The 16,832-nt window shown below is 42.1% G+C and overlaps 2 protein-coding genes across 2 annotated transcripts; one reads left to right on the top strand and one right to left on the bottom strand.

Moving 5' to 3' along the window:
* The first annotated feature begins 8,839 nt into the window (after positions 1 to 8,839).
* LOC115158751 (interferon-induced protein with tetratricopeptide repeats 2) lies at positions 8,840 to 10,849 on the top strand. Its single transcript, XM_029708040.1, has 2 exons — positions 8,840 to 8,947; positions 9,123 to 10,849. The coding sequence occupies exons 1-2, from the start codon at positions 8,943 to 8,945 to the stop codon at positions 10,441 to 10,443; spliced, it is 1,326 nt and encodes a 441-aa protein (XP_029563900.1). The 5' UTR covers positions 8,840 to 8,942; the 3' UTR covers positions 10,444 to 10,849.
* Positions 10,850 to 13,334: 2,485 nt separating this feature from the next.
* prpf38a (pre-mRNA processing factor 38A) lies at positions 13,335 to 16,802 on the bottom strand. The gene is made up of 10 exons (XM_029708039.1): positions 16,600 to 16,802; positions 15,982 to 16,141; positions 15,699 to 15,820; positions 15,516 to 15,601; positions 15,323 to 15,433; positions 15,065 to 15,171; positions 14,911 to 14,937; positions 14,602 to 14,693; positions 14,403 to 14,451; positions 13,335 to 13,553 (listed from the first exon to the last, which is right to left on the bottom strand). Exons 1-10 carry the CDS (start codon positions 16,727 to 16,729, stop codon positions 13,508 to 13,510), a joined length of 930 nt encoding a protein of 309 aa, XP_029563899.1. The 5' UTR covers positions 16,730 to 16,802; the 3' UTR covers positions 13,335 to 13,507.
* Between the last annotated feature and the right edge of the window lie 30 nt (positions 16,803 to 16,832).

Below are 16,832 nucleotides of genomic sequence, written 5' to 3'. Positions count from 1 at the left end.
AGGTTTATTTGAACAGTGAGAGACAGAATAACAACAAAATAATCCAGAAAACGCATGTCAAAAATGTTATAAATTGATTTGCATTTTAATGAGGGAAATAAGTATTTGACCCCTCTGCAAAACATGACTTGGTACTTGGTGGCAAAACCCTTGTTGGCAATCACAGAGGTCAGACGTTTCTTGTAGTTGGCCACCAGGTTTGCACACATCTCAGGAGGGATTTTGTCCCACTCCTCTTTGCAGATCTTCTCATTAACGTTTCGAGGCTGACGTTTGGCAAATCGAACCTTCAGCTCCCTCAACATATTTTCTATGGGATTGAGGTCTGGAGACTGGCTAGGCCACTCCAGGACCTTAATGTGCTTCTTTTTGAGCCACTCCTTTGTTGCTTTGGCCGTGTGTTTTGGGTCATTGTCATGCTGGAATACCCATCAACGACCCATTTTCAATGCCCTGGCTGAGGGAAGGAGGTTCTCACCCAAGATTTGACGGTACATGGCCCCGTCCATCGTCCCTTTGATGCGGTGAAGTTGTCCTGTCCCCTTAGCAGAAAAACACCCCCAAAGCATAATGTTTCCACCTCCATGTTTGACGGTGGGGATGGTGTTCTTGGGGTCATAGGCAGCATTCCTCCTCCTCCAAACACGGCGAGTTGAGTTGATGCCAAAGAGCTCCATTTTGGTCTCATCTGACCACAACACTTTCACCCAGTTGTCCTCTGAATCATTCAGATGTTCATTGGCAAACTTCAGACGGGCATGTATATGTGCTTTCTTGAGCAGGGGGACCTTGCGGGCGCTGCAGGATTTCAGTCCTTCAAGGCGTAGTGTGTTACCAATTGTTTTCTTGGTGACTATGGTCCCAGCTGCCTTGAGATCATTGACAAGATCCTCCCGTGTAGTTCTGGGCTGATTCCTCACCGTTCTCATGATCATTGCAACTCCACGAGGTGAGATCTTGCATGGAGCCCCAGGCCGAGGGAGATTGACACTTCTTTTGTGTTTGTTCCATTTGCGAATAATCGCATCAACTGTTGTCACCTTCTCACCAAGCTGCTTGGCGATGGTCTTGTAGCCCATTCCAGCCTTGTGTAGGTCTCCAATCTTGTCCCTGACATCCTTGGAGAGCTCTTTGGTCTTAGCCATGGTGGAGAGTTTGGAATCTGATTGATTGATTGCTTCTGTGGACAGTTGTCTTTTATACAGGTAACAAACTGAGATTAGGAGCACTCCCTTTAAGAGTGTGCTCCTAATCTCAGCTCGTTACCTGTATAAAACACACCTGGGAGCCAGAAATCTTTCTGATTGAGAGGGGGTCAAATACTTATTTCCCTCATTAAAATGCAAATCAACTTATAACATTTTTTACGTGTGTTTTTCTGGATTTTTTTGTTGTTATTCTGTCTCTCACTGTTCAATAAACCTACCATCAAAAAGGATAGACTGATCATTTCTTTGTCAGTGGGCAAACGTACAAAATCAGCAGGGGATCAAATACTTTTTTCCCTCACTGTATGTTACGTCTACCCCGGAGTCCAGGTTGAGGGCAACAGGGAGGGCCAATTGAATGCAAGCTTCACAAAAAATGTAAATCATAAAACAATTTCTAGCCTTTACATCTATGGGTAACAGGGTTCAAATCAATCTAACTTTATTGGTTGTGTACATAGATTTGCAGGTGTTATAGCACATGCAGCGAAATGCTTGTGTTACTAGCTCCAACAGTACAGTAGAATGCCCGTCCGTCCGTCCAGCATCACTACTCTGGACGGTTCTGACTTAGAATATGTGGACAACTACAAATAACCAGGTGTCTGGTTAGACTGTGAACTCTCCTGCCAGACTCACATTAAGCATCTCCAATCCAAAATTGGATCTAGAGTGGGCTTCCTATTTCGCAACAAGGCATCCTTCGCTCATGCTGCCAAATATACCCTCGTAAAACTGACTTCCCTACCGATCCTTGACTTCGGCAATGTCATTTACAAAATGGCCTCCAGCGCTCTACTCAGCAAATTGGATGCAGTCTATCACAGTGCAATCCGTTTTGTCACCAAAGCCCCATATACTACCCACCACTGCGACCTGTATGTCCTCGTTGGCTGGCCCTCGCTTCATATTCGTCACCAAACCCACTGGCTCCAGGTCATCTATAAGTCTTTGCTAGGTAACGCTCCGCCTTATCTTAGCTCACTGGTCACCATAGCAGCACCCACCCGTAGCATGCGCTCCAGCAGGTATATTTCACTGGTCACCCCCAAAGCCAATTCCTCCTTTGGCCGCCTTTCCTTACAGATCTCTGCTGCCAATGACTGGAACAAACTGCAAAAATCTCTGAAGCTGGAGATTCATATCTCCCTCACTAACTTTAAGCACCAGCTGTCAGAGCAGTTCACAGATCACTGCACCTGTACAAAGCCCATCTGTAAATAGCCCATTCAACTACCTCATCCCCATACTGTTATTTATTTATTTTGCTCCTTTGCACCCCAGTATCTCTACTTGCACATTCATCATCTGCACATCTATCACTCCAATATTTAATTGCTATATTGTAAATATTTCGCCACTATGGCGAATTTATTGCCTTACCTCCCTTATCCTACCTCATTTGCACACACCGTATATAGACTTTTTCTATTGTATTATTGAGTGTATGTTTGTTTATTCCATGTGTAACTCTGTGTTGTTGTTTGTACCACAGTGCTTTGCTTTATCTTGGCCAGGTTGTAAATGAGAACTTGTTCTCAGCTAGCCTAGCTGGTTAAATAAAGGTGAAATAAAATAAAATAAAAAAGAATGTCTTGTGTTACTAGCTCCAACAGTACAGTAGAATGTCTTGTGTTACTAGCTCCAACAGTACAGTAGAATGTCTTGTGTTACTAGCTCCAACAGTACAGTAGAATGTCTTGTGTTACTAGACCAACAGTACAGTAGAATGTCTTGTGTTACTAGCTCCAACAGTACAGTAGAATGTCTTGTGTTACTAGCTCCAACAGTACAGTAGAATGTCTTGTGTTACTAGCTCCAACAGTACAGTAGAATGTCTTGTGTTACTAGCTCCAACAGTACAGTAGAATGTCTTGTGATACTAGCTCCAACAGTACAGTAGAATGTCTTGTGTTACTAGCTCCAACAGTACAGTAGAATGTCTTGTGTTACTAGCTCCAACAGTGCAGTAGAATGTCTTGTGTTACTAGCTCCAACAGGGCAGTTGAATGTCTTGTGTTACTAGCTCCAACAGTACAGTAGAATGTCTTGTGTTACTAGCTCCAACAGTACAGTAGACTGTCTTGTGTTACTAGCTCCAACAGTACAGTAGAATGTCTTGTGATACTAGCTCCAACAGTACAGTAGAATGTCTTGTGTTACTAGCTCCAACAGTACAGTAGAATGTCTTGTGTTACTAGCTCCAACAGTACAGTAGAATGTCTTGTGTTACTAGCTCCAACAGGGCAGTAGAATGTCTTGTGTTACTAGCTCCAACAGGGCAGTTGAATGTATTGTGTTACTAGCTCCAACAGTACAGTAGAATGTCTTGTGTTACTAGCTCCAACAGTACAGTAGAATGTATTGTGTTACTAGCTCCAACAGTACAGTAGAATGTCTTGTGTTACTAGCTCCAACAGTACAGTAGAATGTCTTGTGTTACTAGCTCCAACAGTACAGTAGAATGTCTTGTGTTACTAGCTCCAACAGTACAGTAGAATGCCTTGTGTTACTAGCTCCAACAGTACAGTAGAATGTCTTGTGTTACTAGCTCCAACAGTACAGTAGAATGCTTGTGTTACTAGCTCCAACAGTACAGTAGAATGTCTTGTGTTACTAGCTCCAACAGTACAGTAGAATGTCTTGTGTTACTAGCTCCAACAGTACAGTAGAATGTCTTGTGTTACTAGCTCCAACAGTACAGTAGAATGTCTTGTGTTACTAGCTCCAACAGTACAGTAGAATGCCTTGTGTTACTAGCTCCAACAGTACAGTAGAATGTCTTGTGTTACTAGCTCCAACAGTACAGTAGCATGTCTTGTGTTATTAGCTCCAACAGTACAGTAGAATGTCTTGTGTTACTAGCTCCAACAGTACAGTAGAATGTCTTGTGTTACTAGCTCCAACAGTACAGTAGAATGTCTTGTGTTACTAGCTCCAACAGTACAGTAGAATGTCTTGTGTTACTAGCTCCAACAGTACAGTAGAATGTCTTGTGTTACTAGCTCCAACAGTACAGTAGAATGCCTTGTGTTACTAGCTGCAACAGTACAGTAGAATGTCTTGTGTTACTAGCTCCAACAGTACAGCAGAATGTCTTGTGTTACTAGCTCCAACAGTGCAGTAGAATGTCTTGTGTTACTAGCTCCAACAGTACAGTAGAATGTCTTGTGTTACTAGCTCCAACAGGGCAGTTGAATGTCTTGTGTTACTAGCTCCAACAGTACAGTAGAATGTCTTGTGTTACTAGCTCCAACAGTACAGTAGAATGTCTTGTGTTACTAGCTCCAACAGTACAGTAGAATGTCTTGTGTTACTAGCACCAACAGTACAGTAGAATGTCTTGTGTTACTAGCTCCAACAGGGCAGTAGAATGTCTTGTGTTACTAGCTCCAACAGTACAGTAGAATGTCTTGCAAATACAATACAAATACACAAAAAAATCTATTAATATACTGTCTATTTTGTCCAGCTACATACTTAATATCAAAGATCAAAGTTGAGTGTTAAAACAGGGCAATTACTGTATGTCATATTGGCCAGTAAGTACAATTGTATACTGAACTAAGTCCATAGTTTACAATTTGAAACAATATACAGTGCCAGTCAAAAGTTTGGACACACCTACTCATTCAAGGGTTTTTCTTGAATTAGACATCAAAACGATTAAATAAAACATATGGAATCATGTAGTAACCAAAAAAAGTGTTAAACATCCTCCATGCTTCACGGTGGGAACCACACAGGCGGAGATCCTCCGTTCACCTACTCTCCATCTCACAATGACACAGCGGTTGGAACCAAAAATCTCAAATTTGGACTCATTTCCACAGATTTCCACCGGTCTAATGTCCATTGCTCGTGTTTCTTGGACCAAGCAAGTCTCTTCTTCTTATTGGTGTCCTTTAGTAGTGGTTTCTTTGCAGCAATTCGACCATGAAGGCCTGATTCACACAGTCTCCTCTGAACAGTTGATGTTGAGATGTGTCTGTTACTTGAAGTCTGTGAAGCATTTATTTGGCCTGCAATCTGAGGTGCAGTTAACTCTAATGAACTTTTCCTCTGCAGCAGAGGTAACTCTGGGTCTTCCTTTCCTGTGGCGGTCCTCCTTTCCTGTGGCGGTCCTCATGAAAGCCAGTTTCCTCATAGCGCTTGATGGTTTTTGCGACTGTACTTGAAGAAACTTTAAAAAGTTCTTGAAATGTTCCGCATTGCCTGACCTTCATGTCTTAAACTAATGATGGACTGTCCTTTCTCTTTGTTTATTCCATGTGTAACTCTGTGTTGTTGTTTGTACCACAGTGCTTTGCTTTATCTTGGCCAGGTTGTAAATGAGAACTTGTTCTCAGCTAGCCTAGCTGGTTAAATAAAGGTGAAATAAAATAAAATAAAAAAGAATGTCTTGTGTTACTAGCTCCAACAGTACAGTAGAATGTCTTGTGTTACTAGCTCCAACAGTACAGTAGAATGTCTTGTGTTACTAGCTCCAACAGTACAGTAGAATGTCTTGTGTTACTAGACCAACAGTACAGTAGAATGTCTTGTGTTACTAGCTCCAACAGTACAGTAGAATGTCTTGTGTTACTAGCTCCAACAGTACAGTAGAATGTCTTGTGTTACTAGCTCCAACAGTACAGTAGAATGTCTTGTGTTACTAGCTCCAACAGTACAGTAGAATGTCTTGTGATACTAGCTCCAACAGTACAGTAGAATGTCTTGTGTTACTAGCTCCAACAGTACAGTAGAATGTCTTGTGTTACTAGCTCCAACAGTGCAGTAGAATGTCTTGTGTTACTAGCTCCAACAGGGCAGTTGAATGTCTTGTGTTACTAGCTCCAACAGTACAGTAGAATGTCTTGTGTTACTAGCTCCAACAGTACAGTAGACTGTCTTGTGTTACTAGCTCCAACAGTACAGTAGAATGTCTTGTGATACTAGCTCCAACAGTACAGTAGAATGTCTTGTGTTACTAGCTCCAACAGTACAGTAGAATGTCTTGTGTTACTAGCTCCAACAGTACAGTAGAATGTCTTGTGTTACTAGCTCCAACAGGGCAGTAGAATGTCTTGTGTTACTAGCTCCAACAGGGCAGTTGAATGTATTGTGTTACTAGCTCCAACAGTACAGTAGAATGTCTTGTGTTACTAGCTCCAACAGTACAGTAGAATGTATTGTGTTACTAGCTCCAACAGTACAGTAGAATGTCTTGTGTTACTAGCTCCAACAGTACAGTAGAATGTCTTGTGTTACTAGCTCCAACAGTACAGTAGAATGTCTTGTGTTACTAGCTCCAACAGTACAGTAGAATGCCTTGTGTTACTAGCTCCAACAGTACAGTAGAATGTCTTGTGTTACTAGCTCCAACAGTACAGTAGAATGCTTGTGTTACTAGCTCCAACAGTACAGTAGAATGTCTTGTGTTACTAGCTCCAACAGTACAGTAGAATGTCTTGTGTTACTAGCTCCAACAGTACAGTAGAATGTCTTGTGTTACTAGCTCCAACAGTACAGTAGAATGTCTTGTGTTACTAGCTCCAACAGTACAGTAGAATGCCTTGTGTTACTAGCTCCAACAGTACAGTAGAATGTCTTGTGTTACTAGCTCCAACAGTACAGTAGCATGTCTTGTGTTATTAGCTCCAACAGTACAGTAGAATGTCTTGTGTTACTAGCTCCAACAGTACAGTAGAATGTCTTGTGTTACTAGCTCCAACAGTACAGTAGAATGTCTTGTGTTACTAGCTCCAACAGTACAGTAGAATGTCTTGTGTTACTAGCTCCAACAGTACAGTAGAATGTCTTGTGTTACTAGCTCCAACAGTACAGTAGAATGCCTTGTGTTACTAGCTGCAACAGTACAGTAGAATGTCTTGTGTTACTAGCTCCAACAGTACAGCAGAATGTCTTGTGTTACTAGCTCCAACAGTGCAGTAGAATGTCTTGTGTTACTAGCTCCAACAGTACAGTAGAATGTCTTGTGTTACTAGCTCCAACAGGGCAGTTGAATGTCTTGTGTTACTAGCTCCAACAGTACAGTAGAATGTCTTGTGTTACTAGCTCCAACAGTACAGTAGAATGTCTTGTGTTACTAGCTCCAACAGTACAGTAGAATGTCTTGTGTTACTAGCACCAACAGTACAGTAGAATGTCTTGTGTTACTAGCTCCAACAGGGCAGTAGAATGTCTTGTGTTACTAGCTCCAACAGTACAGTAGAATGTCTTGCAAATACAATACAAATACACAAAAAAATCTATTAATATACTGTCTATTTTGTCCAGCTACATACTTAATATCAAAGATCAAAGTTGAGTGTTAAAACAGGGCAATTACTGTATGTCATATTGGCCAGTAAGTACAATTGTATACTGAACTAAGTCCATAGTTTACAATTTGAAACAATATACAGTGCCAGTCAAAAGTTTGGACACACCTACTCATTCAAGGGTTTTTCTTGAATTAGACATCAAAACGATTAAATAAAACATATGGAATCATGTAGTAACCAAAAAAAGTGTTAAACATCCTCCATGCTTCACGGTGGGAACCACACAGGCGGAGATCCTCCGTTCACCTACTCTCCATCTCACAATGACACAGCGGTTGGAACCAAAAATCTCAAATTTGGACTCATTTCCACAGATTTCCACCGGTCTAATGTCCATTGCTCGTGTTTCTTGGACCAAGCAAGTCTCTTCTTCTTATTGGTGTCCTTTAGTAGTGGTTTCTTTGCAGCAATTCGACCATGAAGGCCTGATTCACACAGTCTCCTCTGAACAGTTGATGTTGAGATGTGTCTGTTACTTGAAGTCTGTGAAGCATTTATTTGGCCTGCAATCTGAGGTGCAGTTAACTCTAATGAACTTTTCCTCTGCAGCAGAGGTAACTCTGGGTCTTCCTTTCCTGTGGCGGTCCTCCTTTCCTGTGGCGGTCCTCATGAAAGCCAGTTTCCTCATAGCGCTTGATGGTTTTTGCGACTGTACTTGAAGAAACTTTAAAAAGTTCTTGAAATGTTCCGCATTGCCTGACCTTCATGTCTTAAACTAATGATGGACTGTCCTTTCTCTTTGCTTATTCGAGCTGTTCTTGCCATAATATGGACTTGGTGTTTTAGCCCTACCTTGTCACAACACAACTGATCGGCTCAAACGCATTAAGGAGGAAAGAAATTCCACAAATTAACTTTAAAACAAGGCACACCTGTTAATGGAAATGCATTCCAGGTGAAGCTGGTTGAGAGAATGCCAAGCATGTGCAAAGCTTTCATTAAGGCAAAGGGTGGCTACTTTGAAGAATATAAAATATATTTTGATTTGTTTAAGACTTTTTTGGTTACTACATGATTCCATGTGTTATTTCATAGTTTGTCTTCACTCTTATTCTGCAATGTAGAAAATAGTAAAAAATAAAGAAAAACCCTTGAATGAGTAGGTGTGTCCAATCTTTTGACTGGTACTGTATATACTACAGTTCATTCTCTTTGTAGGAAATGACATGAGAGCGATGTCTAGGGTCAGTCACCTATACATGTAAGTATAAGCCTTCAATGTGTGTGTTTCTGTTCGCTGAAATGGAAAGCAGAGTCCAAGCATTACGTGGAGGTGAACATTGGTTTTATGGCACCCAACCCACTGCGCTGCAAGATAAAGGTAAGGACATGGATATAAAGCCAGAGTGTTTACTCACTTGTCCAGGAAACTCAAGACAGCCACATTAAATCATACTCCTGCTCCACTATGAAGTAAGTTCTCCTTAAATATAAAAAAAATCTACAAAAAACTGCAGATTCAATAGAACTCAATGTTAACTAACTCAAATTAAATTAGGGATGGACTTGTGTCACATTAACTCTTGATCTTGATGCTTACGGTAATAGTTTTTAAAAGTTTCCTCTTCCAACCCTTGTCTTAAACCAGCCCTGCTCAGACCGCCCTCAAGACTAAACTGGAAGAGCTGGAGTGTCACTTCACCTGGGGACTGGAAGTCAGCAGGTACAAGCTGCTCATTCACAGAGATCACCTGGAGGACATTGGCAGTGACGAGAGCTTTCCATGGCTGGGTCAGATGTACAACTTGTGGGCTTACATACACCACACCCTGGACTCCACTGACGCAGCCCTGCAGTGCCTCAGTAAGGCAGAGGAGGCCTTTCACCTAAACAGTCCTTCAGACACGATGGGTCCTTGGCAGCTGGTCCATTATGGGAACCTAGCCTGGGTGCACTATCACCTGGATAACCTGGCGGCGAGCCAGCGGTGCGTGACAAAGGTTGAGGAACTGCTACGAGATTACCCCTTGCCTTCCCAGGGAGAACTGCACCCTGAGGTGTGTGTTGAAAAGGCCTGGACCCTCATGAAGTTTGACCAGGACAAAAGACTGAAAGCAATAGATTACTTTCAAATGGCTATTAGGATGGAACCTGAGAGAAAGGAGTGGCAATCAAGCCATGCCTTGGCCTTAGACTCAGTCTACTATTTTCATCCAAACAACCAACAGAAGGAGTCTGAGGTTCTAGAGGAGCTGAGACTTGCCAAGGAACACGATCCAGACAACTTGTATGTCGCAAGTATCTATCTGTTAAGACTTGGCCGGAGTGGCCAGGTGAGAAGGGAGGAAGCGCAACAGCTAGCGCAGCAAATTTTAAAGAAGCCTGTCAGTTGCTACAGTGGTCTTAGACCCTTACTTCAGTTTTACAGAACATATTTATCACACAACGAAGCTATTGACCTAGCAGACGAGGCTCTGGAAAGACATCCAAATGTGCGCTACCTGAAAAAACAGCTAGCGAATTCCTACAGATGGAAAATATTTTCAAAGGAGGACAGTCCGAGGAGGCAGAGCATGTGCGACAGAGCCATCAGTCTCTATACAGATGTGATCTCACTCTATCCAGAGACATCACTAAAGGTCAAACTGGAGCTTGCAAGCATCTACGCAGAATCAGACATTGACAGGACAGAACTAGCCAATCAGATCTATGAGAATTTATTGTCCAGCGAGCAGGATCCATACGAGTTGCAGATGCTCTACTTCCATTACGCTACATACAAAAACTTCCACATCCAGGATCGCAATGCATCAATTGATTATCACAAGAAGGCAGCAGAAATACCAAATCCTAACAAATACGGTAAAAAGAGTTTCAACATCTTGAGGAAGATTGAACAACGGGGAAGAAATCGAAGATGTGCAGAAATCTTGGAATTTCTCGAAAACCTTTCTTCTCACAATGAATAAGAGCAAGGAGGATAATTAACCAATCAAAGAGGTTAACCAAATTGAGGGTCCCATACTGTACATACAATGTATTTTCTTTTTATGCTCTTTGGGCTCTTTAGACCAGGTTGCTGCTATGCAAATTGTGCCAAATGTTTTTTGTTGTTGAAAGCGCCATGCAAATAAAACTATTGATTTAATTATTTTTCGTGTTTTTAGAATAAATTAATTCCTCATGCCCATAACACTTATTTTTGTAATATTTCCAATGTGGCCAAAATAAGTTCTTTATTTGTATAAGTGTGGCAAACACTTTCAGTGTGTAAATCATAGCATTCCCACATTCAGACGAGGACAACATATGCATTGACAGACATCCAAATCAAATGCAACTATTTTCACACTTATTCTGTAAAGATGAGGCACATCACATTACCCATTGTTTTTACAACAGCTCTCAAGGGTCTTGTTAAAACAAATCAAATTGGGATTAACAACCATTATTACCATGGTCCCAGACCTGCTTGGACTGACAATCCATACAACAAAGAGACTGTGCAGACATAACATCATCAGTCTTCATGTTCAAAACATTGAGCAAAGGTCTCTGCTGGTGCATAGGGTTGTGGACAGCTGCAGATTTAAGAAATACAATTCAGATTGATTATTTTTGTAACATAGTCTGAAAATATAAAAAAAAATGCAATTAGTTTCTAAAATGAAATAAACACGAGGTTCCATACAGACGTACAAATTTGAACACATTTAACATCCAATTCAAAAAATATCCCATATTCAATGGATTGTAGTTGAATTGAATTCTACCATTGACAAAGAGTAGGTTTTACATCAGGAAGCTGAGTTTAAACCAGGGGTTTCAAACTCAGTCCGCAGGTTTTTCCTTTCAATTGAGACCTAGATAACCAGGTGAGGGGACTTCCTTACTAATCAGTAACCTTAATTCATCAATCAAGTACAGGGTAGGAGCGAAAACCTAGGGACACTCTGCCCTCAGGGGAATGAGTTTGACACATGGTCTAAACAAATGACATACTACCAGAGTGGATTATATGTTGGATGCCTTCTAGGAACTTCCTGAAAGAAAGCAGTTGGCCTAGAGAAGTGGAAACCCTTATTGACGTCCCAAAGCTTATTTCCCTTCTGAAACCCTTCAGTTTTGACCCGTCATTTGTCTATTTTCTAGACAAACTCTTACTGATTAGCCAGTTTTGCCATAATCACACCGGATCACGCAACAAAAGGTCCTTATGTTTAAAACATTCAGAAACTTTATCCACTGATGTATAGGGTTGTGGACAGCTCCATACAAGTTGCAGATTTTAGAATTACATTGGAGATAAGATTTTTACTGCAACTTGGTCTGAAAATATACTGCTCAAAAAAATAAAGGGAACACTTAAACAACACAATGTAACTCCAAGTCAATCACACTTCTGTGAAATCAAACTGTCCACTTAGGAAGCAACACTGATTGACAATAAATTTCACATGCTGTTGTGCAAATGGAATAGACAACAGGTGGAAATTATAGGCAATTAGCAAGACACCCCCAATAAAGCAGTGGTTCTGCAGGTGGTGACCACAGACCACTTCTCAGTTACTATGTTTCCTGGCTGATGTTTTGGTCACTTTTGAATGCTGGCGGTGCTTTCACTCGTGGTAGCATGAGACGGAGTCTACAATCCACACAAGTGGCTCAGGTAGTGCAGCTCATTCAGGATGGCACATCAATGCGAGCTGTGGCAAGAAGGTTTGCTGTGTCTGTCAGCTTAGTGTCCAGAGCATGGAGGCGCTACCAGGAGACAGGCCAGTACATCAGGAGACGTGGAGGAGGCCGTAGGAGGGCAACAACCCAGCAGCAGGACCGCTACCTCCGCCTTTGTGCAAGGAGGAGCACTGACAGAGCCCTGCAAAATGACCTCCAGCAGGCCACAAATGTGCATGTGTCGGCTCAAACGGTCAGAAACAGACTCCATGAGGGTGGTATGAGGGCCCGACGTCCACAGGTGGGGGTCGTGCTTACAGCCCAACACCGTGCAGGATGTTTGGCATTTGCCAGAGAACACCAAGATTGGCAAATTCGCCACTGGCGCCCTGTGCTCTTCACAGATGAAAGCAGGTTCACACTGAGCACGTGACAGAGTCTGGAGACGCCGTGGAGAACATTCTGCTGCCTGCAACATCCTCCAGCATGACCGGTTTGGCGGTGGGTCAGTCATGGTGTGGCATTTCTTTGGGGGGGGGGGGGGGGGGGGGCGCACAGCCCTCCATGTGCTCGCCAGAGGTAGCCTGACTGCCATTAGGTACCGAGATGAGATCCTCAGACCCCTTGTGAGACCATATGCTGGTGCGGTTGGCCTTGGGTTCCTCCTAATGCAAGACAATACTAGACCTCATGTGGCTGGAGTGTGTCAGCAGTTCCTGCAAGAGGAAGGCATTGATGCTATGGACTGGCCCGCCCGTTCCCCAGACCTGAATCCAATTGAGCACATCTGGGACATCATGTCTCGCTCCATCCAACGCCACGTTGCACCACAGACTGTCCAGGAGTTGGCGGATGCTTTAGTCCAGGTCTGGGAGGAGATCCCTCAGGAGACCATCTGCCACCTCATCAGGAGCATGCCCAGGCATTGTAGGGAGGTCATACAGGCACATGGAGGCCACACACACTACTGAGCCTCATTTTGACTTGTTAAGGACATTACATCAAAGTTGGATCAGCCTGTAGTGTGGTTTTCCACTTTAATTTTGTGTGACTCCAAATCCAGACCTCCATGGGTTGATAAATTGGATTTCCATTGATTATTTTTGTGTGATTTTGTTGTCAGTACATTCAACTATGTAAAGAAAAAAGTATTTAATAAGATTATTTCTTTCATTCAGATCTAGGATGTGTTATTTTAGTGTTCCCTTTATTTTTTTGAGCAGTGTATAAAAAAAATGCAATCAGTTTCCAAAATTAAATACAAAATACCAGTGATTCCATACACAGATGTAAACATTTTGCCACATTAACTTCCAAGTCAAAAAGATGAAATGTCCAAGAAGAAAATACAAAAATGGGTCACTCGTTCCCTCTTCGACTCTTCTTGTGGCTCTTTTTTGAACTCCTGGAACAGAGATGAAGAAATCAACAACAGTAGGTGACATAAACCAGGTTTCCATCCAACCATTTAATGCACATGAATTACATGAAGCATTAAAAAAGTAATGACCGGGCTGATTGAAACAGGAAATGCCGGTACAATTCCATACATTTCAACAGACAATGTTTGTTCAACATGGTGGGATCTTTTTGAGTCGGTAAAATTAATTATGCGATAAATGACAGTGGAAACGCCTTTATGCTCAAATATTGGCATAATAATCATATCGAAGAGCATGCAGTTTGTTAGGTTATGATGAACTTCACAGGGTGGTGAACGGAAAGGTGATGAGTATGATGCTCTTCTCCCATAAATATCCAGTACTTACTCTGGTGAAAATAATCTCGCTCTTATCCACAACAATCTCATCATGTAGGTAGCCTACCCACAATGTGTCTGCGAGCTGTTAGCTAGAGTGCATGTGCCAAGACCAGAGAGGGCACATTTGCTATATAATGCCAGTTTGTTTGTCAAAACCATCAGTAGAGTTGAAAATGTGACTGTACATGGGAATTTAATAGCAAAATATTTTTTTATGTGCACTACATCATCACGCACAGCCTTTTATCTGCAATAAATCCATTTGATGGAAACATCGCTGGTGGGGAAATGCGCTTATTGTTTCATGCGGATTTTAGAATATTCACATGAAAATATGTTGCCATTTGGATGGAAACCTAGCTACTCTCACAAAAAACATCTCCATCTTTCATATGCTGGTATTCACAGACAATTCAACTACACCAAGAACATAGAAAGTGGCATTTTAAACTAATATAGTGGCGAGGGTCTTTCTCTTGCTCCATTACTTACCTCTCTGGGGATTTGGAGTGACTGCGATGCCTGTGGCTTCTGTGATGGCCTAGGACAAAACAGAGCAGCTCTAGGTCAGACTGGGACTATTGTTACAAACATGTTAAAGTCAAATGATTACAGGTGACTATCAGTCACAAGCATAAACACATATGTGACTTTTGATGTAGTGCGATGCAGGTTGGCGTTGCTATGATACCTGGGGACTTTGAGCGGTGACGTCTCTCTCGGGAGCGGCTGCGGTGGCGACGGGGACTTTTGCTGCGGTGGCGCTCTCGTCTGGGGGATGGGCTGTGTGTTAAAACAAAAACAATACAGCCAACATTAATACAGCACTGCTTATAAGTATCCGAGACCATAGTCAATTAAATCTAAGCTTTAGACCCTTTATAAATCAAACACTAAAATCTTTTACATTATATTTCAATATCTGAGTTTACCATCTGACGGTACAATGGAAAACACAAGGAAAATCCAGCAGAAAACAACCAAGGTAGAGACTACATACCTTCGTCTCTTGGGTGATCTGCTCCTCCTGGACAGAATAAAAAGGATAAAAGATGTTTAGTGTCTTCAGGATGTGAAAGGAAATTAATTCTGAGTATGTGTAAATGTTGAATAAAGGTGATTCTGGACTTTAGATTGGATCAATTACTAGTTACCGTCTGGGTGAACGGCTGCGTCTGTAGCGTGGAGAGGGCGAACGGCGAGGGCGGTCGTTGTCCCGATAACTCCGTCTGTGGGGCTCCGGGGTCTGAACTCTCTCTGGCTGTAGACATTTGAACAGACAGACAGGAGACAAAGAGACAGACATGGACAGAGTGAAACAACATTAGCATTCCTCTGACTACTAGCCTAAGTTTACTCAACTTTACAGTTAGTCTATGCAGGCTGTAGGTGGATAAAGATAAGACGACAACCTTCTCCTCTTCTTCGTCTTCCTCGTCACTGGTCTCCACTTCATCCAGGTCCTCTTCTAAGGCGCTGATGCGTGTGTCTAACAACTCCGCCTCCTCAAGGACCTGCCTTTTCTGTAGTCAACACACACAAAAGAATGTCAGCAGTCTAGGTCAGTGAAAAGGGGTGTGAGCACATACAAGGGGGTAGACTTACCTGAAGCCTGGGAAGGATGATGTCACACATTCTCTCAGCGTGTAGCAGTTCATCAATGAACTCATCTACATGTTGCAGCTCAAACTCTGAAACAAACAGTAAAAGGATATGGTGCCATTTAAAACCAGGAGACATTTTGCATTGTACAATCATTCCATAATACACATAAACGAAAGGACTCACCTCCATTTCGGTTCTGACTCTTGATTTTTCGGTAGTCGTTGTACAGTGGTTCCAGGTATTTGTAGCAATCCACTGATGTCCCAGTCAACCTCATGTACATTGCCCCTAGCAAGCGGACATACCTGAAGAAAAACATCACAGTGAGGTGTGGAATGCATGAACGTACCGATTTGTTTATGTCACATTTGTCAAGCTAGGAGTTAGAAGACAGTTGATCTAACTTTTAAATGTATGATTAAATACATAAAGACGTATAATAACCAGCCCAAAAGCCCAAAGTTACTTGAAATCCTCATTCTTGATGAATTCTACAATGATGTCTTTTTCTGGCTGGATCTGTAGCATCTTCAGAGTGAGACACAGAAACGGTGTAGGTTTGATATTTCCTCCATAGACTCCTCCGACAAACTTCAGCGCCATGGCTTTGTCAACGACAAGTTCGGCTGTAGATCAAGGAGAAAATAGTGATTAGAAAGATGATCAAACATGGTGCGGGTTGGACAAAAGTTGGATTCAGATGTGTATTTGATAGCGAGGGACACATTTCACTTTACATCTGGTAAGCATATGTTTCTAGAGATTATACATATTGTGGTTATTTTCCGTCGCCACCCACCAGAACGATGCACAACTTAAGTAGTCCAACTAATACACAGACTCTCCCAACGCCATCCAAAACCCATGTACATGCATGGCATCAAGTGAGGCTAGCCAAGCCAATACCTTAGGTGTGCATAAACCTCCTATTAGTGTGTGAGCGAGTCTAAGTGAGCGTAAGTAACTAACAGTGGAAAATGTACTAGACGTCAGCACACTTCCTACGAGTTACTTTGTTTACATGTGCGGTATTTGTATTTCAAGCTATCTAGCGTTAGCTGTTAGCTAGCTAGCTCCAACTCACCAGTCAGTCCAAAGCATTCTTCTTTCCAATATTTTGATTCATAAATTCGAGTACGAATAATTTTCTCTACCAAATATTGTGGATTTGTTCCATGTATACTGTTTGCATCTTTAACAGTCCTATTTGCCATGTTTACTGCTCAAACCGGAATGAAAAATGAGTTGCTGTGGGAAACGAATTCGCATTAGAAGTCGTTGTATCTCTTCCCGTGTAACAACGTATACTTCCGGGGC

This window comes from Salmo trutta, chromosome 22 (assembly GCF_901001165.1).
Source record: "Salmo trutta chromosome 22, fSalTru1.1, whole genome shotgun sequence".
NCBI classification, from domain to species: domain Eukaryota; kingdom Metazoa; phylum Chordata; class Actinopteri; order Salmoniformes; family Salmonidae; genus Salmo; species Salmo trutta.
Note: the sequence above shows the minus strand (reverse complement) of the source record. Positions and strands in the feature narration are given on the sequence as shown.